At 48.4% G+C, this 20,860-nt stretch overlaps 1 protein-coding gene across 1 annotated transcript in view; it reads right to left on the bottom strand.

The window, feature by feature from the left end:
• Capn13 (calpain 13) overlaps positions 1 to 20,860 on the bottom strand; it is a 64,654-nt gene that overhangs the window by 7,753 nt on the left and 36,041 nt on the right. Inside the window, exons 8-12 of the mRNA XM_048804950.1 lie at positions 17,564 to 17,649; positions 14,008 to 14,082; positions 4,561 to 4,706; positions 2,698 to 2,840; positions 791 to 802 (exon numbers count right to left, since the gene is read on the bottom strand). Coding sequence (XP_048660907.1) covers positions 791 to 802; positions 2,698 to 2,840; positions 4,561 to 4,706; positions 14,008 to 14,082; positions 17,564 to 17,649 — 462 coding nt within the window. The remainder of the gene's footprint in view (positions 1 to 790; positions 803 to 2,697; positions 2,841 to 4,560; positions 4,707 to 14,007; positions 14,083 to 17,563; positions 17,650 to 20,860) is intronic.

Genomic DNA, 20,860 nt, shown 5'->3' with positions numbered 1-20,860 from the left:
TTCTGCTCTGTGGCTCGGCCACCACTGTGGGACAGATCTCTTGCTGCCAGCTTCCTGCCAGGATTTCTGAGTCTCCCCTGCTCTCAGATTCCCTGTCCTGGCCTCTGTCTACCTACTGAGACTCCCCTGGAAGGCCTGGAGGGGCTGCAGTCACCCTCTGTTGGCTGTGGCCCACCTGCTTCCCTTCTACCTCCTGTGCCTTCCTCTGGCAGCCAAGGGCACTGCAGTGCTCACAGCCGTGGAGGGACTCACAGTCATTGGAGGGGCTGTGTGCCTGGAGCACAGGTTTCTGGATTTCATCCATCCTTCTCTATTATCCTCTAGAGTTTGAAGTCACCTGTCATCAACACTGAGCCAGGTCATCTGTTTAGGAGGGGCAGCGATTTGCTTGTCAGAGGAACTGGAGGGTATGCCTGAAGCTGCGTGCGGACGGCACACTTGGGTCTGTGATGGATTTGGGGCTGATTGATTTGGGAGTCTGAAGGTTCTTCTCGGGTCCCCTCAACAACACAGACAAACCAGTTGCACCCGCCTTCTGCATTAGGGGCCCAAAACCGAGGATGGCCTCGTGGTTGCAGCCCCTCTTGAATGTTAAACAAGAGAACCCTCTAGGGGTCCAGATATCAGACCAGGACAACTAAATATTTTCCTGCTTTGTTGACCTGTTTGGAGAGGTCAACAAAAATTTGCAGCCAGAGGACATGTGAAGGACACGGTGTTGGAAGAGGTTACACTTTTCCAAGAGGCAGCACCAAGAAGCCCGCCCAGTGAGGATGGTGGTGATCAATACCTGGGAGTCCACCTGTGGGGAAAAGGAAGAAAGATGTTCAGGAGGCCTGCTATAGTTTGGAAATGTCCCCTAAGGCCCATGTGTTAAAGGTCCCAGCTCATGGTGCAGTTTCTCTCTGTTTCCCAGTCGCAATGAAATGAATAGGCCTCCTCTATTGTATATTCCCCACCGTGATGGACTGAGCCACCACAGGTTCAAAGCAACAGGACTGAGTGACCATGGACCAAAACCCCTGAAACCATGAGCCAAAAATAAAACTTTCCTCCTTTTAAGTTGATTGTATCTCAGGCATTTTGTCACAGTAATGGAAATCCAACTAACATAAGCCAGACCACAACAGAAAGATAGGTGGGATTCCCCCAGCCTGGCTCAGGGACTTGTGCCCCTTCTTTTTGTGCAGTTGACCTGTTCCCTGGCACACTGGTGGTAAATGGATGATTACTCTAACTCCATACAGGGTTGTAAAAAAGGAAACCTACTCAATTGTGAACAGCAAGAAGGAAATTGAAGTGGAAAGAAGGTGTCTGAGAGGAGGAGAAGGTGACCCCTTTGTCCCTCAGCAAGGTGTGTTTACTGTTCATGGCAGTGATGATAACATTGAAGAGAAAGGAGAGACACAGGCAGGGCTGGAGATAAGAGAGAACTTTGCTGTCACTCTAGGGAAGGGGCTTGTGCCCAGGAAGAGCACAAGCACAATCCTGGCCTGGGGGAGGTGCTTTGGGGCAAGGACAAAATGGCTTATCTACCCTTTTCCACTGTCTTCACCTCTGCCTGCCTGCTCATCTACCACTGCTCCCTGCTCCTGCAGCAGTTGGGGAGCACAGGCCTGCACCAGGGGTACAATTTCAGTTGTGCCAGACATTGTTCCCACTGAGTCCCAAGTGCGCCAGAGAGCCCAGCAGCTGGCACATATAGAGCCTCTTTTCTCAGCTGCACAGCAAAAAAGAACTCAAATATCTTTTGAGCTGTCAAGGTCTAGACTCCTCTTTGGTTTTTTAACTCAATCAGGATCCTTATCCACTGAGATATCCAGAGAGTCTGAGGAGATCTTGGGCAGCTGAGAAATAATGCATCTCTGGTAGAAAAGAGAGAAGTGGGCTCTGGTAGTATTTTTAAAACTGAGAATGATTACAGCCCTGCTAGGGCTTCTGAAATGAAAAGACTCTGGGCAAAACAGTTAACACCAGGGTGCTGTATTGCCCAGCTCTGGGGCCCCAGGCTTGCAGACAATGACATAATTAACCACCCCAGGAGCTGTGCACTGGGGCAGACCTGAGACCGTCTTTGGGGCTTCTGTCTTCCATTCGAAATGGAAGAGTTGGCTGAGATGCTTTTAGTAGACTTATCTGGTGTTTGAGTCCTGGCTGGGCAGACCAGGTACCTCAACACAGCTCCTGGGTTTATAACTGCTGTTTTGTTTTGTTTTCCTTTAACTCTTTACAAAAGTTTGACCAATGATTCTCAAACATAATGTGCATAATCAGCCCCTCAGGAGCTTATTAAAACACAGATTTTCAGACTCAGTTCTTGCACAATCTGATTAGGAGGTCTGTGGCAGGCCCAGGAATCTGCCTAATTACAACAGCTGAATTTAGATCAGACCACCTTTTAAGGTACAGGCATTAAGTTCTGCATCACACCAGGAAAAGCTGACAAATGACCCAGGCAGGAGGTATGTCCCATTACAAACAATGTCAAGTCTAATTGCCCTCTAGTTTTAAGGGTTTTTTTTTTTTTCATTTTGTTTCATTTCAAATTTCAAGTTGGACAGGTAAGTGCTCCAGACCCTTGGGCTTTATCTCCAAAGCTGTGGTGTACTCCAATCTCCCAGCCTGACCAGCCAATCTCCTCAGTCCAAGGTATACAGAAATGTCCCAAAGGGCAAGCCCTGAGACAGGCTGCCTTACCTTGAACACCTGGAAGCGTATCGGAAAGTTCTCATCTTCTGCCTTCAAGCTTTGTGGCCTGACAGTGAAGGACACCACAACATTGTGGCCCCTCATGAGCTCTGACACATCAAAGAAGTACTGAGTTTCCCTCCTGGGTGCTCCTGGGTGAGAAAGAGCCATTACTGGTGCTCAGTTCCACTGCTGGGACCCTCAATGAGGGTTATGTCCAGTTCAGAGAGTCCTGTGGGGTTGGCTTATACACTTTGCATTTGGAGACCTAAGACCTGGGTCTCCACCCATTTGTGGTACAAGTTTCTTTATTTCCTAAATTCCAGTCTCCTCTTCTTAAAAACAGGGAGGGAGTAGAGTCCCCACTTGCTAATGTTTTTCAAATGTAAAGTCAAGGGCTGTGTTTATAATAATAAGTGAAATTCCAGAGTCCTGAAGTATGCATGACCTTATGCTCTGATGTAACCATGGAGCCTTGAAATGGTGTCAATGGTTCAAGCATCAAAGGAAATGGGAAAATAGGCAGAGAGGGCGATCCACACTGCTATTCTACCCAAGCATACTCATGGAAGCTAGAGCAAGAATAAAATCTCATGTGGAAACATTTCTTCAATGCATGAAAAAATAAAGATAAGTCAGGATCAAGGTGAATAGACACATATCAGAAGATTTAGGTCACAACTGGGAAGCTCTGAGAGTGGGGGAGGGACCTGAAGACCATCGCAGTCATGGGCTTTCTATGGGGATTGAGCAAGACAATGCATTAAAATGCACGGAGCAGCATACAGCAGGTGCTGCATCAATGGCTTCCTTCTCTCCCTCCCTGGAAGGTATTCCTAAAAATGGCCCCCATGTATAATTTTGTTTGGTTCATTGATATGCATCATATCCAGGGCAGAGGGCTTTGGCTGTATAGACAGGCACAGCTCAGGAAGATGAATCAGAACATTTGCTGCCCAAGAATGACTGGGCAGTTCTTTGAGTCTGTCCATGGCCTCCTGATGAGGAGGCTATCTGAGTAGCAGAGTGATCACTAGCACCAGGAGGTTGAAAAGAGGGACACCCTGGGGCCTGGGGTCATTCAAACAGCACATTCTCAGCAGGCAGCTGCTCAGGAGAAGAAATGCATATGTACACATACGCACTTTCACACACAAATATATTGTACACAACCTCTTTTATCAAGGATATATTAGCACACCCTGATTCAACTCCACAGGAAGCAATTTCACTTATCAATGTCACAGGGAGCCGGAGGTACAATAAGGGAAGGTGACTTAGAAGTAAGGACAAAGTCAAAAAGTTTTATCCCAGGGGAACCTTTAATGGCTCAGAAGTGCCACCACAGCTGTCTTACAACCAACCTGGGGTAGGGGCATTCTTCCTTGAGTCTGGGTGGTGCTTTGTAGGTTCAAGGAGCAGACAGGCTTACTCATTCCAACATTTACAGTTGGGGAGGCTGAGGACAAAGACATAAGCTATATTCTCAGAGTCACAAAGTTAGTGTGCAGCAAAGACAATGGTTTAAGCAAGGTCTCAACTTTGGTCTGGGCTTCTTTTCACAGCCTTACCCACCATCCTGGATACGTTCTAAAGAGCAGGGATTCTGTTCCACTCCCTAGAGGTAGATGGAGGTGAGAAGAAGAAACTTGGTGGAACACAAAGCGCCAAGGGAGGCATGGTAGAGATTCTCCTGCCACCTCCCACCAGCTGCCATGTTCCTTGAAGAAGCAGTAGCTTACAAATTCCTCTCCTTTCAGCATCAGGCTAATGGTCTATTTAGAACTAAAGGTCAGAGATGTTCAACACCAGGGCAGCACTGGGGCTGAAGGTCTGCCTGTCTGGCAGAATGATCTCCAACATCCTACCTACCTGTGGTGTTTCCAAGAAGCACTTGGTTCTTAAACATTATTAGGTGCCATCTTTCATGGGGTGTGATCCCATGGTCCAGAGTGATGGGGAATTGGTTACAGATGAACAGGCAGGAGAAGTTCTCTTGGAAATCTTGACATGACATCCTGTGGAAAACATATACATGTCACTAAAGGATGGCCAGTGTGTCCCCTGGTGAGGGTTCCCATCACTTCATTGTATCTTTTCAGCATCAGCTCAAGTATCCATTGACTTATCACCCAAAGACCTGGGTCAGATTCTTGCTGATTTAGCACCACGCTGCTTTTTAAGGATCTCTCCCTCCAGTGTTTGGGAGGGCAATAACAGAGTCATATTTTCAGTTTTTCGTGTCACCTGGGAGGGGCTATATCATTAATTATTCCCTGAGTCACTGATCCAACCATGAGCCCTATGACCAGTGGGACACGCCAGCCTCTCTGCTGTGGGCCCCACATGCTGCCAGGAAGTTGGCTTTTCCCCGGGGCCCTTTGCCAAATCCACTGTTGAGGTTTTTATGAAAACAAAATTGAGTCCTCACCCCAAATCCCACCTCCTACTGTGAAAAAAGTGGAAATATTGGGGGATATTTATACTTCAAATTTACATTTGTTCCTCTGATTCTTAATAACCCAGGCTCCTTTTCACATCTGCTAAATTTCATCTAAATATGTCACTAAGTAAACTCGAAAACCCCTCCAAGAAATGTCCACTTCCTCCTCTAAGAGGTGTGCACATGGTGGGACCTGCCTTTTTAAAGCATCTCGTTGTCTAGTCTGCCTGATTTCTGGGTGATGACAGTGACATCCCACCCAGAATCCCAGAGTCCGGTTAAGAAATGAACCTCCCGCTCCTCTTTTGGAGATTCATTCCAGAGGAGATTGTGGAATTGCATGCAGGGTCACAACAAGATGACATGGAAGATATGGGCATGACAACCAGGTTGCCTGGCTTCCCAGAAGCTGTTCATTTCAAACCCTGGATGCCCTCATTCCCTTTACCATCAAAATATCTGGGAAAGCCCAGTACCTCATAACCAAGGTGACTTTCACACCAAGACAGGGAACGCAATGATGTCCCATCCAAAGTCTTTTTGTCTTTGTAGAAGAAATAGGCTCCCTCTAAACAGGTCTCTGCAATTCTCATTTCCAACCTCATGAAAATTTAGGGAAAGGGGTAGGGACTGAGGGTTTGGACGACGGTTAAAGGTTCAAAACAGCATTCTTAAAGAGGGTAATACCAAAACTCTCCATCTTCCTTGTTCTCATACAGTTGGATTTTCCGCCGGTCACGGGTCTCCTGCCATTCCCGGGACCTGTGCGTGGACAGACACAGGGTGAGATCTCGCAGAGCATTCTATATCAACCATATGTTGCCCTAGCAGGGTCACTTGTCACAGGCCATTTTTACTTCCTAGGGAAAGGACTCAGTCATTCTCTCATGCTGATGGCTTCCAAAAACCTGTCCCCAGCCTGTTTCTCTATGCCGAGCTCTGGACGGATCTATATTCCACCACCCATTTCCACTAGAGTCTCAAAGTGACCTCAAATCATCTGCCCGTACTCACCCTTTACCTCCTCTATTGCCTGAGAAAAATGAAGAGTCTCTCCTCTCTCCCTCTCTGCCTCTCTCCCTTGGTACCCTCAGCTCTAAACAGTCACCAAAGATTATTCATTTATCGATTCTGCCTCCTACACGCCTCTCGCAGCCACTCACTCACTTCTACCCCTACTTTTGTTGTCCTTCTTCATATCACCCTCACCCCCCTTGAACATTGACCTGGTCTCCCTCTATTGGGTCCTTCCCACGTTCCTACCTACTCTCCACATTGCCATTCAAATCGTTGTTCTCAAATATGAACTTGATTATGTCATTTCCCTACTGAACACATGCCAGGGGTTCCCTATTACTCTCCAGGCAAAGTTCCACCTCCTTAAAGAAAACTCTGGCCTCTGCCCACATCTCGACACTTACCTGGGAAATTCTGTACTTCCCCACCCCACCTTGTGCTTGAATTCATTCTGTGCCCCAGCAGTCACGAATGTCTTTACTTTTTAAAAGACACTCCAACCCCACAGGCTGGCTTTCACCTTGATGTTCCCCCATCTGGAGTGCTTTTCCTCCCCTCTGTTCTGTAACCTGTTAACTCTCACTGATCTCTCCTTCTAAAGGGCACCTCTTCCAGGAAGCCTCCCATGGCCCCGATGACCCACCTGCTGCACACCCAGAGTAGGTGCCCTCCTTTGAGCACCAGCATCCCTCACCACTCCTATTTTAGTCTCAGCACCCTGTATTGCTATTGTTGCCCTCCCTGCTAGATTCCAAGTGCCAGGAGCCTCGTGTACCATTATACCACCACAGGGGTCTGACACGTGCCTTGTCACGTAGTCAGGACACAAGAAGATTTGCTTTCTTCCTTGCTTAGTTAACTAATTACCACTGTCCACATCACTGGGATGATGAAGCTCCCCCAGAGTCTAGGGAGGAGGAACCCTCCTTCAGTCTGCTGTTCAAAGCAGAGGCAAGCTCATAGGCGATGGGCCCCAGAGGCACAAAATCTAATGAGATCTTTCCCCATAGAGGAGCTCACATTGACAGCCTGGGTCACCTCTGTGCTGGGACAGCAAGGCAGGGACCACCACTCGGGCTTCTGGCTGCAGGCTGAGGCAGTCAGATGTGTTATTGTAAAATGGCAATTTTATAATTAAGTGATAATTACATTTTCTGCAGTGTGTAAGGGAAAATAAATGTAGTGTAAATCAATACTCTATCGACTCATGTAAGTTTGCCTTTAAGTGTGTGCGACTGAAATTTCAATTATGGCTGAGATTAGACCATCCAGCTCCCTCCATCCATCTCCATTCCTAAAAAGTAGGAAGAAATCGACCACCTGCATGGAGACAGTGATTATGCGGACCCCACTGCTTCCTTCCAGCCTGGGTTTTGCTGGGAGGTGGCAACCCTCAGCATTCACAAGGGACATGATCCTACAGAGCCAGTGCTGCTAGATCCCCTCTCTGCAGGCACGGCTCCCCTTCATGCCTGAGCCTGTAAGGAATAAATCCCAGCTTCTAAGCTGGCATCCGGCCATCCAGCCCCAGCCCCCTCTCTGCACTTCTTCTGACTCAGGCCAGCTTGTTGGCCTTGAGCAGATTACACATATTCCTGGACAGGGATGGTGGGATGCTGGCCCTCTTACCCAGTGTCCCTTCTGGAGTGTAGCATATTCCCTCCCTGCAAAGGCAACTCATGTTCAATCCAGTCTATGACATTCTTCCCAACATGTCCATCCACGGGGCACTGTCTTTCCCTGATCTCTGGTGTCCCTTACAGGTCATTCGANCGCTTTGCGGCAAGGACGAAATGGCTTATCTACCCTTTTCCACTGTCTTCACCTCTGCCTGCCTGCTCATCCACCACTGCTCCCTGCTCCTGCAGCAGTTGGGGAGCACAGGCCTGCACCAGGGGTACAATTTCAGTTGTGCCAGACATTGTTCCCACTGAGTCCCAAGTGCGCCACAGAGCCCAGCAGCTGGCATATATAGAGCCTCTTTTCTCAGCTGCACAGCAAAAAAGAACTCAAATATCTTTTGAGCTGTCAAGGTCTAGACTCCTCTTTGGTTTTTTAACTCAATCAGGATCCTTATCCACTGAGATATCCAGAGAGCCTGAGGAGATCTTGGGCAGCTGAGAAATAATGCATCTCTGGTAGAAAAGAGAGAAGTGGGCTCTGGTAGTATTTTTAAAACTGAGAATGATTACAGCCCTGCTAGGGCTTCTGAAATGAAGACTCTGGGCAAAGCAGTTAACACCAGGGTGCTGTATTGCCCAGCTCTGGGGCCCCAGGCTTGCAGACAATGACATAATTAACCACCCCAGGAGCTGTGCACTGGGGCAGCCCCGAGACTGTCTTTGGGGCTTCTGTCTTCCATTCGAAATGGAAGAGTTGGCTGAGATGCTTTTGGTAGACTTATCTGGTGTTTGGGTGTTTGAGTCCTGGCTGGGCAGACCAGGTACCTCAACACAACTCCTGGATTTATAACTCCTGTTTTGTTTTGTTTTCCTTTAACCCTTTAGAAAAGTTTGACCAATGATTCTCAAACAAAATGTGCATAATTAGCCCTTCGGGAGCTTGTTAAAACACAGATTTTCAGACTCTGTTCTTGCACAATCTGATTAGGAGGTCTGTGGCAGGCCCAGGAATCTGCCTAAATACAACAGCTGAACTTAGATCAGACCACCTTTTAAGGTACAGGCATTAAGTTCTGCATCACACCAGGAAAAAGCTGACAAGTGACCCAGGCAGGAGGTATGTCCCATTACAAACAATGTCAAGTCTAATTTCCCTCTAGTGTTAAGGGGTTTTTTTTTGGTTTTGTTTCATTTCAAATTTAAGTGCTTCAGACCCTTGGGCTTTATCTCCAAAGCTGTGGTGTACTCCAATCTCCCAGCCTGACCAGCCACTCTCCCCAGCCCAAGGTATACAGAAATGTCCCAAAGGGCAAGCCCTGAGACAGGCTGCCTTACCTTGAACACCTGGAAGCGTATCGGAAAGTTCTCATCTTCTGCCTTCAAGCTTTGTGGCCTGACAGTGAAGGACACCACAACGTTGTGGCCCCTCATGAGCTCTGGCACATCGAAGAAGTACTGAGTTTCCCTCCTGGGTGCTCCTGGGTGAGAAAGAGCCATTACTGGTGCTCAGTTCCACTGCTGGGACCCTCAATGAGGGTTATGTCCAGTTCAGAGAGTCCTGTGGGGTTGGCTTATACACTTTGCATTTGGAGACCTAAGACCTGGGACTCCACCCAGTTGTGGTACAAGTTTCTTTGTTTCCTAAATTAAGTCTCCTCTTCTTAAAAACAGGGAGGGAATAAAGTCCCCACTTGCTACTGTTTTTTAAATGTAAAGTCAAGGGCTGTGTTTATAATAATAAGTGAAAATCCAGAGTCCTGAGATATGCATGAAATTATGCTCTAATGATAACCATGGAGCCTTGAAATGGTGTCAATGGTTCAAGCATCAAAGGAAATGGGAAAATAGGCAGAGAGGGCGATCCACACTGCTATTCTACCCAAGCATACTCATGGAAGCTAGAGCAAGAATAAAATCTCATGTGGAAACATTTCTTCAATGCATGAAAAAATAAAGATAAGTCAGGATCAAGGTGAATAGACACATATCAGAAGATTTAGGTCACAACTGGGAAGCTCTGAGAGTGGGGGAGGGACCTGAAGACCATCGCAGTCATGGGCTTTCTATGGGGATTGAGCAAGACAATGCATTAAAATGCACGGAGCAGCATACAGCAGGTGCTGCATCAATGGCTTCCTTCTCTCCCTCCCTGTAAGGTATTCCTAAAAATGGCCCCCATGTATAATTTTGTTTGGTTCATTGATATGCATCATATCCAGGGAAGAGGGCTTTGGCTGTATAGACAGGCACAGCTCAGGAAGATGAATCAGAACATTTGCTGCCCAAGAATGACTGGGCAGTTCTTTGAGTCTGTCCACGGCCTCCTGATGAGGAGGCTATCTGAGTAGCAGAGTGATCACTAGCACCAGGAGGTTGAAAAGAGGGACACCCTGGGGCCTGGGGACATTCAAACAGCACATTCTCATCAGGCAGCTGCTCAGGAGAAGAAATGCATATGTACACATACGCACTTTCACACACAAATATATTGTACACAACCTCTTTTATCAAGGATATATTAGCACACCCTGATTCAACTCCACAGGGAGAATTTTCACTCATCAATGTCAAAGGGAGCAGGAGTTACAATGAGGGAAGGTGACTTAGAAGTAAGGACAAAGTCAACAAGTTTTATCCCAGGGGAACCTGTCAATGGCTCAGAAGTGTCACCACAGCTGTCTTACAACCATCCTGGGGTAGGGACACTCTTCCTTGTGTCTGGGTGGTACTTTTTAGGTTCAAGGAGCAGACAGGCTTACTCATTCCACCATTTACAGTTGGGGAGGCTGAGGACAAATACATAATCTATGTTCTCAGAGTCACAAAGTTAGTGTGCAGCAAAGACAATGGTTTAAGCAAGGTCTCAACTTTGGTCTGGGCTTCTTTTCACAGCCTTACCCACTGTCCTGCATATTTTCTAAAGAGCAGGGATTCTGTTTCACTCCCTAGAGGTAGATGGAGGTGAGAAGAAGGGTCTTGGTGGAACACAAAGGGCCAAGGGAGGCATGGTAGAGATTCTCCTGCCACCTCCCACCAGCTGCCATGTTCCTTGAAGAAGCAGTAGCTTACAAATTCCTCTCCTTTCTGCATCAGGCTAATGGTCTATTTAGAACTAAAGGTCAGAGATGGTCAAAACCAGGGCATCACTGGGGCTGAAGGTCTGCTGGTCTGGCAGAATGATCCCCAACATCCTACCTACCTGTGGTGTTTCCAAGAAGCACTTGGTTCTTAAACATGATCAGGCTCCGTTTTTCATGTCCCAGGGTGATGGGGAATTGGTTACAGATCAACAGTGAGTAGAAATTCTCTTGGAAATCTTGACATGACATCCTGTGGAAAACAGATACATGTCACTAAAGGATGGTCAGCGTGTCCCCAGGTGGGGGTTCCCATCGCTTCATTGTACCTTTTCAGCATCATCTCAAGTATCCATTGGCTTACACTGACCCACCCAAAGACCTGGGTCAGATTCTTGCTGATTTAGCACCACGCTGCTTTTTTAGGATCTCTCCCTCCAGTGTTTGGGAGGGCAATAACAGAGTCAAATTCTGAGATTTTCATGTCATCTGGGAGGGGCTATAACATTAATTGTTCCCTGATCCAACCATGAGCCCTATGACCAGTGGGACACGCCAGCCTCTCTGCTGTTGGCCCCACATGCTGCCAGGAAGTTGGCTTTTCCCCGGGGCCCTTTGCCAAATCCACTGTTGAGGTTTTTATGAAAACAAAATTGAGTCAACACCCCAAATCCCACCTCCTACTGTGAAAAAGGTAGAAATTTGGGGGGATATTTATACTTCTAATTTACATTTGTTCCTCTGACTCTTAATAACCCAGGCTCCTTTTCACACCTGCTAAATTTCATCTAAATATGTCACTAAGTAAACTCGACAACCCCTCCAAGAAATGTCCACTTCCTCCTTTAAGAGGTGTGCACATGGTGGGACCTGCCTTTTTAAAGCATCTCGTTGTCTAGTCTGCCTGATTTCTGGGTGATGACAGTGACATCCCACCCAGAATCCCAGAGTCCGGTTAAGAAATGAACCTCCCGCTCCTCTTTTGGAGATTCATTCCAGAGGAGATTGTGGAATTGCATGCAGGGTCACAACAAGATGACATGGAAGATATGGGCATGACAACCAGGTTGCCTGGCTTCCCAGAAGCTGTTCATTTCAAACCCTGGATGCCCTCATTCCCTTTACCATCAAAATATCTGGGAAAGCCCAGTACCTCATAACCAAGGTGACTTTCACACCAGGACAGGGAACGCAATGATGTCCCATCNACTGAACTCGGCTTAATGACCTTAGGCTTCTCAGGGGGAAGTGTACAGTGTGATGGGTGGTGCCTTTGATGACCAGTTTACAGAGATGTGGAAGTGTGCTGCTTTGGGGACACTTTTACTTGGAGAGCTGGTACAGGAGTTTGGTTTTTCAACAGGTGACTTGGCAGAGGGACAGGGGTTCAAGAGGAAGAGGGTGCCTTCTGGGCTCTTCTGAGAACCAGCACCTCATAGAAAAACAGACACGCTGTCCCTTCCATTTCCCTGGGGTGGCCTCACCAACCAGCACTAAAAGCAAAAGCAACCCCACAGCCTGTGTTTCCATGGACCTTCAGCTAGAAATATGAGCCTTCAGGATGCCCCTCAAAAACACATCCTGCCAGGGTCTCAAGTTGGTCCTTGGGTCATCCATCTACCACCTCCCAGTTTGGGTAGGACAGGAAAGTTCTTACAACAGAACCTGATGCCTCCCTTTAGCCAGTGACATGGTAATGAGGAACTTGATTTACACAGCACCACCCACTAGACTACAAGCAACATGGGGCACGGGCCACGACTGCTTTCTTCTCCATATTCCTCACCTAGCACAGACTCTGACCCGAACATCACACTCCATAACCAAACAAAAGCGTTTGTGGAGATAGTAGGGATGGAGATGATGGCTGCTGAAACAAATTCCCAAAGAAGCCCATGTTTGCCACCACCACAACAGGATTTACCCACGGGCTGACATTTTGGTGTTCCCAAAGTTTGGTGTGGGATTTAAATTCCCCAGGTGCTTGGAAAACACTTGCTAATTGACTAAAGAATAGATGGTGGATGGATTTAGCCCAACCCAGATTCAGAGGACACCCTCCCTTCCCTACAAGCAGGCTCTGGTGATGTTATAACCACCACTACCAGGGCTAATGAAAGCAACCAGTGGTAGGAATGGTAACAAGTCACTGTATTAGTTTAAAGCTGGTGAAACCAATATAAGAGACAAGGAGAGAGGACACAGTGGAGGAATGTTTTGCTTTAAAATTTCTTTGGAGGAAGAGCCTCTGAGGGTATTTTGGAGGTATTTTGCAGTTAGGCTCTGCTAATGGATGCCCAGCTGAGGGTCACCTTAGCACAATGCAGTGTCTATGTCTTATTCTAATTTCCACCAAGGCCCAATATGAGATGGTAATCACTCTCCATGGGGAGGAATTTGATTGTTGTTTGGAATCTGTACCATCTTATCATATGACAAATCCTATTTTTATTTTAGAGGTACAGGCATAGACTATGCATTAGAAATTTCCACCCTCCCAGGGAAGTTAGGTCTCAGGCATTCTATTCAGGCCCTGCTGACCACCTCACATGGCTAAACTTGGCTTGGCATATGCTCTAGGGAAGCTAATCTGTCTTTATTCAGTTTGACAGAAATGATTGAGCACCTACTCTGGGCCAAGGACAGTGATCAACATTGGGGACAAGGAATGCATATGATGTTATCCCTGCCTTCAGGAGCTCACATTCTGGGGACCACAATCATCTTGGCTGGACTTGAAGGTCTATGGAATCAAGCTGGGGAGTGGCCCTGAATTCTGGGCTAATTCTGATTTCAGGGAAACCAATTGCCAGCTGCTATTTGGAACATGAACCCCTCATTTCAGCCATGTTCTTGATTTCTCATTTTTTCCCTCTGGGCCCAGCCTGCCTCCAGGATGCCACCAGCCTATTAGTCTTTTGAATGTAGAGGAGGGCTCAGCAACCTTCCTGTCCTTGGTCTCTGCCTGGCCCCAGCCGACAGGGAACGCAATGATGTCCCATCCAAAGTCTTTTTGTCTTTGTAGAAGAAATAGGCTCCCTCTAAACAGGTCTCTGCAATTCTCATTTCCAACCTCATGAAAATTTAGGGAAAGGGGTAGGGACTGAGGGTTTGGACGACGGTTAAAGGTTCAAAACAGCATTCTTAAAGAGGGTAATACCAAAACTCTCCATCTTCCTTGTTCTCATACAGTTGGATTTTCCGCCGGTCACGGGTCTCCTGCCATTCCCGGGACCTGTGCGTGGACAGACACAGGGTGAGATCTCGCAGAGCATTCTATATCAACCATATGTTGCCCTAGCAGGGTCACTTGTCACAGGCCATTTTTACTTCCTAGGGAAAGGACTCAGTCATTCTCTCATGCTGATGGCTTCCAAAAACCTGTCCCCAGCCTGTTTCTCTATGCCGAGCTCTGGACGGATCTATATTCCACCACCCATTTCCACTAGAGTCTCAAAGTGACCTCAAATCATCTGCCCGTACTCACCCTTTACCTCCTCTATTGCCTGAGAAAAATGAAGAGTCTCTCCTCTCTCCCTCTCTGCCTCTCTCCCTTGGTACCCTCAGCTCTAAACAGTCACCAAAGATTATTCATTTATCGATTCTGCCTCCTACACGCCTCTCGCAGCCACTCACTCACTTCTACCCCTACTTTTGTTGTCCTTCTTCATATCACCCTCACCCCCCTTGAACATTGACCTGGTCTCCCTCTATTGGGTCCTTCCCACGTTCCTACCTACTCTCCACATTGCCATTCAAATCGTTGTTCTCAAATATGAACTTGATTATGTCATTTCCCTACTGAACACATGCCAGGGGTTCCCTATTACTCTCCAGGCAAAGTTCCACCTCCTTAAAGAAAACTCTGGCCTCTGCCCACATCTCGACACTTACCTGGGAAATTCTGTACTTCCCCACCCCACCTTGTGCTTGAATTCATTCTGTGCCCCAGCAGTCACGAATGTCTTTACTTTTTAAAAGACACTCCAACCCCACAGGCTGGCTTTCACCTTGATGTTCCCCCATCTGGAGTGCTTTTCCTCCCCTCTGTTCTGTAACCTGTTAACTCTCACTGATCTCTCCTTCTAAAGGGCACCTCTTCCAGGAAGCCTCCCATGGCCCCGATGACCCACCTGCTGCACACCCAGAGTAGGTGCCCTCCTTTGAGCACCAGCATCCCTCACCACTCCTATTTTAGTCTCAGCACCCTGTATTGCTATTGTTGCCCTCCCTGCTAGATTCCAAGTGCCAGGAGCCTCGTGTACCATTATACCACCACAGGGGTCTGACACGTGCCTTGTCACGTAGTCAGGACACAAGAAGATTTGCTTTCTTCCTTGCTTAGTTAACTAATTACCACTGTCCACATCACTGGGATGATGAAGCTCCCCCAGAGTCTAGGGAGGAGGAACCCTCCTTCAGTCTGCTGTTCAAAGCAGAGGCAAGCTCATAGGCGATGGGCCCCAGAGGCACAAAATCTAATGAGATCTTTCCCCATAGAGGAGCTCACATTGACAGCCTGGGTCACCTCTGTGCTGGGACAGCAAGGCAGGGACCACCACTCGGGCTTCTGGCTGCAGGCTGAGGCAGTCAGATGTGTTATTGTAAAATGGCAATTTTATAATTAAGTGATAATTACATTTTCTGCAGTGTGTAAGGGAAAATAAATGTAGTGTAAATCAATACTCTATCGACTCATGTAAGTTTGCCTTTAAGTGTGTGCGACTGAAATTTCAATTATGGCTGAGATTAGACCATCCAGCTCCCTCCATCCATCTCCATTCCTAAAAAGTAGGAAGAAATCGACCACCTGCATGGAGACAGTGATTATGCGGACCCCACTGCTTCCTTCCAGCCTGGGTTTTGCTGGGAGGTGGCAACCCTCAGCATTCACAAGGGACATGATCCTACAGAGCCAGTGCTGCTAGATCCCCTCTCTGCAGGCACGGCTCCCCTTCATGCCTGAGCCTGTAAGGAATAAATCCCAGCTTCTAAGCTGGCATCCGGCCATCCAGCCCCAGCCCCCTCTCTGCACTTCTTCTGACTCAGGCCAGCTTGTTGGCCTTGAGCAGATTACACATATTCCTGGACAGGGATGGTGGGATGCTGGCCCTCTTACCCAGTGTCCCTTCTGGAGTGTAGCATATTCCCTCCCTGCAAAGGCAACTCATGTTCAATCCAGTCTATGACATTCTTCCCAACATGTCCATCCACGGGGCACTGTCTTTCCCTGATCTCTGGTGTCCCTTACAGGTCATTCGAGGCTTAGCACAGGGACATGGATGAAATAGCAACTCTTGGGAGAATATTGCCTGCTCCCCAGCCTACAGAATCTGTCCGTGCCACTGGCCTTTGCTCTACTCCTACCTCTAATATCCAACTCCAAACTAGGGATTCTGGCTAATTCGAATCACCTACTGTGCCGTATTTGACAACTCGGGGTAATGGCGGACAAGAAGAACTTGAAAAGGGAGAGGATTCTAGAATTTATGTTGAAAGGGAAAAGGAGACCCCTGAGGAGAAAGAAAGAATAAAGGCAAGAGAAAAAGGAGGAAGGGGACGGGGTGAGGAAGACATTGCCAGGTTGGACTGGTTCATGGTTTTGCAAGTTTGTTTCCCTTCTGTGGCTGGATTCAGGGGCCCTGTTCTCCAGGGGGCGTCTACAAATTCATTTTGCTGTTTCCTCCTTTCTTTCCTCCCTCCCTCGCTTTTCTACTTGTCCCCTACCCCCATTAAACCTTCATCTCAACATTTGCTGAGTTCCCACATGTGCCAGGTACACACCAGCCACTGGGTCTCTCAGAGAATCGGAGCAGTGGTGCCACAGCCTGGCAGGGCTGCAGGCTGGGTCTGGAGCCAGCTGACTGCGCCCACCTTTCAGAACCCGCTGTGCTCTCCGCGCTGCTTTCCACTGCTCACTGGGTCCTGTGTCCTGTCTGAAGGTGTTGCATTTCCTTTCCCCTAACGCTCCCCACCCCCACCCCCACCGGCAACAAGGCTGTGGCCACTCTGTTGTGAAGCATTTCACACATCTGCCTAGGTCCTCAGAGGAGTGCCTCTTGGGCTGCCAGGAGAAGCAAGCAACCTATTGCTGACCCTCGACCTTTCCCAGGGCCACCTGCACATTCTCAGTTGGGTGGGGGTGGGTGGGACACCAGGGATTGTCCCCTGGCTGCTGACCATACAGCTGGACCCTACCAGGGCATGCTCCTCTGGACACTGGAGATCCATCTACTCCATTTACTCCTATCATGAGCAAGGTGCCCCTGCAGACTCCTGGGACACCTGGGAGTCCAGATGAGCAGGCAGGCCTGACCTGAGTAGGTCGAGTAAAAAGATCGTTCAGACCTTTGTCTTGGTTTCCCCAGTTCCCCCAGATGTGACTCCACGGGCTTTTTCAGGTATGAGCCTCTCTACCTCTCTCTCTTTCCAAGTAGGGGATCAGCCCTGCCCTGCCACCCGCCCTGGGTATGTGGGTTCTCAGCCCTAGACTTTCGTGTCCTGGAGGGTCTTATCATCTGTACATACCTCATAGCACCCACCCAGCAGCACAGAGCACACTGTACAGAGGGCACACTGTTGTTGCCTGATAGACACTAGAGAATGGCATCATGGGAGTGTGAGGTGGACGGGCAGCCACACCTAGCTGTGAACTGGACAGGCCTGAAGTAATATCTGCCCAGGCAGGACGCTGAGCTCTCAGTGAGAAGCCATACCCGTCTCCCCAGCGCCCTCTCCATTCCGTTTTGCCCCAGGGGTTCCACAGGCGGATGATTTCTTCCCAGCCCCTCTTGTACTGAATCTGTAACGAAGAACAGAAAAGGAAACTGTCAGGGCTCTCTGGCAAAAGTCAGCAGAAAGAGGGAATATGAATGCAGCTGCTTCTTTATCTCCGAGGACTAATTTAACTTCTGACCTCATTTGGCTGCAGCCAGGAAAAAAAAAAAATTGAAAGGAAAAAAAAATCAATGTCTTTCTTGCTGCCTGCATGGAGTTGGAATGAGATAGAGAAGAAAATGGCCCCTCATTCTGCCGAGCCCTTTGCAGGGCAGGTGCCACTTTATCATAGTCTCTGACTGCATCCAAGAACCTGGGTGAGCTCAGATTTAATAGCAGATAAATAGCAGAGGATGTAGCTTCTGGCTGCAGAGGACAGATTTTTATGGGTCCCCAGCCTCCTCCACCCCCTGTCACAAGAAGGTATCTCTATCCCAGGGACAGAGCCCCCTTCCCTGCCAGCTCTTGTGGGGAGCTGCAGTGCGATCTCCATAGTGCTGTCGTGAAGGCAGAGGGTAGAGAAGGCTGCTGCGACACTGGGACAGCCTGGGAACCGAGGGGCTGAGGCTAGACCTCCTCATCCTGCACCTCATCCTGCTGGCCAGAAGCCTCTAAGAGCAGATGACCTGCAGTGGCCAAGCACTGCATATTGTCACTCATCTGATACTGAGGTCGCACCCTGGCTCCTTTATTCCCACTAATCCAAAGGCAGGACTGTAGGAAAGGTACAAGAAACAACAGCACACCCTAAAACCTCCATTTTCGGAGGCTTAGAGCCCTCGGCCTGGAGGGGGGGATTAAAATATGATCGAGTTGTAGCTGGGATATTGATCTGTGCTAAGGCCCTCTGAGCAGAGAGCAGAAGGTGGGAGCGAGTGAGTCCACTGACTGTAGGTCAGAAGGGCTGAGAAAACTGAGCAGCGCATCAGCATTCAGAGAAGACCATTCGTGGAGGCGGGGCTCAGAGCTAGGGGCCGGCTAACTTGCCTTACCTCAGGTGCAGTCATCTGGAGTAGATGGTTACATGATGGTTTTCTCCTCTTGTCTTGCAGAGGAGAAAACTGAGCATCAGAGAGGGTAATTGAGATTCTCAAGGCCACAAAGTAAGACAGGAGTGGGGTAGAATTCTTATCCTAGATACTTTTTGTTCGTCTCCAAAGACCAGGCTCTTAATTTTGAAATTGGACATAGATAAAGACTCCTTCTGAGATGTGGCTGTGATCTTGGCCTCAAAATTAACCCTTGATCCCCCTGGCCCAGTTGCCAACAGGGCATTGCCCTGAGAAGTAATATGGCCACATGGGGGCTCTGGAACTTGGCTGGGATGAGGGTCTTTCCTGTTGCTCTCTTGTCTGCCCCATCTCTGGCCAGCACCACAGTGGAACATGCTCTGGCTTTTGGTGCCACCACAGGGTCTCCTGATACAGAGTTCCCAACCCTCCCTGATCTACCCCAAGGCCTTGCACACAGTTCATCATTAGCTGCCAGCACCTGCCGGAGTCCACTGAGCAGGAACATGAGAAATGGTTGCCCGGTGGCCCACAGAGCTTAATGAGCCACCCTCAGTGCCCAACGGATAGTCAGGGGCTCAGTTGGGCACATGGAAGGAAAGCAGCCAGTGATTCAAAGGGGCTGGGAGCAGGCTAAATGAGGCATGCCGATAAACACTCACCCCCCTTGCTCAGGGGAGTCACTGCGGAGCTAGGTGCATAATAAAAAATGCCAATTTCATTTATCTTCCTGTCTGTGTCCTGCCTGGAGGGAGGATGAGCAGATTAAAAAGCACGCTACGTTTATGGGCTGGTTTAATCTTAACACTGGTGGCTCAGCGTTATAGCCTCCTCTCCCTGGAGGAGGATTCCTTGACCAAGTCGAAGTCTGGGCCATGTGTGATGGTGTCCTTTATGATGGTCCCCTACTAGTGACCACATGGAGCTTGGCAAGGGGTGCAAGGGTCACATTTGAGGCAAGGTCATGGCTACAGGTAAGAGTGGACTGACTCATTTTCTTCACTGCCCTGGCTGCCGACCTTAGCTCCTTACTTTGGCCAACTCTCTTAGAAAAGGTGTCATTGGGCAAGAGGTGGCCCAGGTTACCTACCCTGGAATAGTAGCTCCTCAGATGTATTCTTTTGAATATGTTCCATTGGCCATTGATAGTTTTTCCCAGAAAATATGGTTTCATGGCTAATGGTAAATTAAAACCATGTAGTACTTATCTTATTAATACAGACCTTCTCAGAACCTTTAAACTGCTAATGTATATTGCGAGTTTCCCAGAAAGGGAAATAGTGACCTGCATTTTTCCCAAATGTGTTTGGAAACCTGTTTTCACAGAGGATCTTTAGGCTAGTGCTCCTAAAGGCACCTTCTGCAAAGGGTCAGCTGCTCAGAAAGGCAGGGTGGGATGGACCACAGAAGACATGGTCTTTTGATCATCCATTATCCCAGGTGAGGTGCTCCATTCAGACCACTCCTTCTTCCCATGACCAACATGGTGCATGTCACTTGATCACCACTCTCTTTTCCCCATTTGGAATCAGTGGCAAGGTCTTATCCACACAAGAGTCCAGACAGCATGGAAAGTGGAAAAAGCTGAAGATAAAAGCTATTTCCATCCCCAGACTTGTCCACATCTGGGGCAGGGGAGCTTCACACTGCAGAGTGTTCATATGTGGTCAGGGGTGATGATGGTACTGATTGTCCCACTGAGAACTCAGGCAAGGGTTTGTAGTACAGTTTCTGGAGCCACTGTGACTGAGATCTCTTCGGGCTTCCGGTGATCAGGGAGATTTTTCTTGCTGGTGGGAAATGTTTTGTGGGCTCCTTGCTCTGTTCTGTGATGGTGGATCTGCAATGTTATGGTCACAGGCCAAAGACAAATCCATTCATACACTCATGCTAGCGCAATTACCCATTGATCCAGCGAACATTTATTAGGTGCCAGCTCTCTTCTAGTAGGCACCTAACGCAGAGGGGCAGTTCCTTGTTGATTTACCTTAGGGAGGCAGTCAGGAGACAGGAGATACTGGCCCTGTTCTGTGAATCGAGACACTCAGTAAAACATGAAACAATGGAGCGACTGGCCTCAGTCAATGGCCAGGAGAAACGGATCGATATGGGGGGGTGTAGTTTGAGAAAGCCACAAATTGAAGCTGACAGTCAGCGATCCTGGTCCGCAAGTCCCTGTGAGACAGACACTTTGGAGTTTGGAACTCTGTCTCTTAGGGCCTAGTG

The sequence above is a fragment of the Marmota marmota genome, unplaced genomic scaffold (assembly GCF_001458135.2).
Source record: "Marmota marmota marmota unplaced genomic scaffold, marMar, whole genome shotgun sequence".
Taxonomy (NCBI): domain Eukaryota; kingdom Metazoa; phylum Chordata; class Mammalia; order Rodentia; family Sciuridae; genus Marmota; species Marmota marmota.
This window is presented reverse-complemented; position numbering and strand designations above follow the sequence as displayed.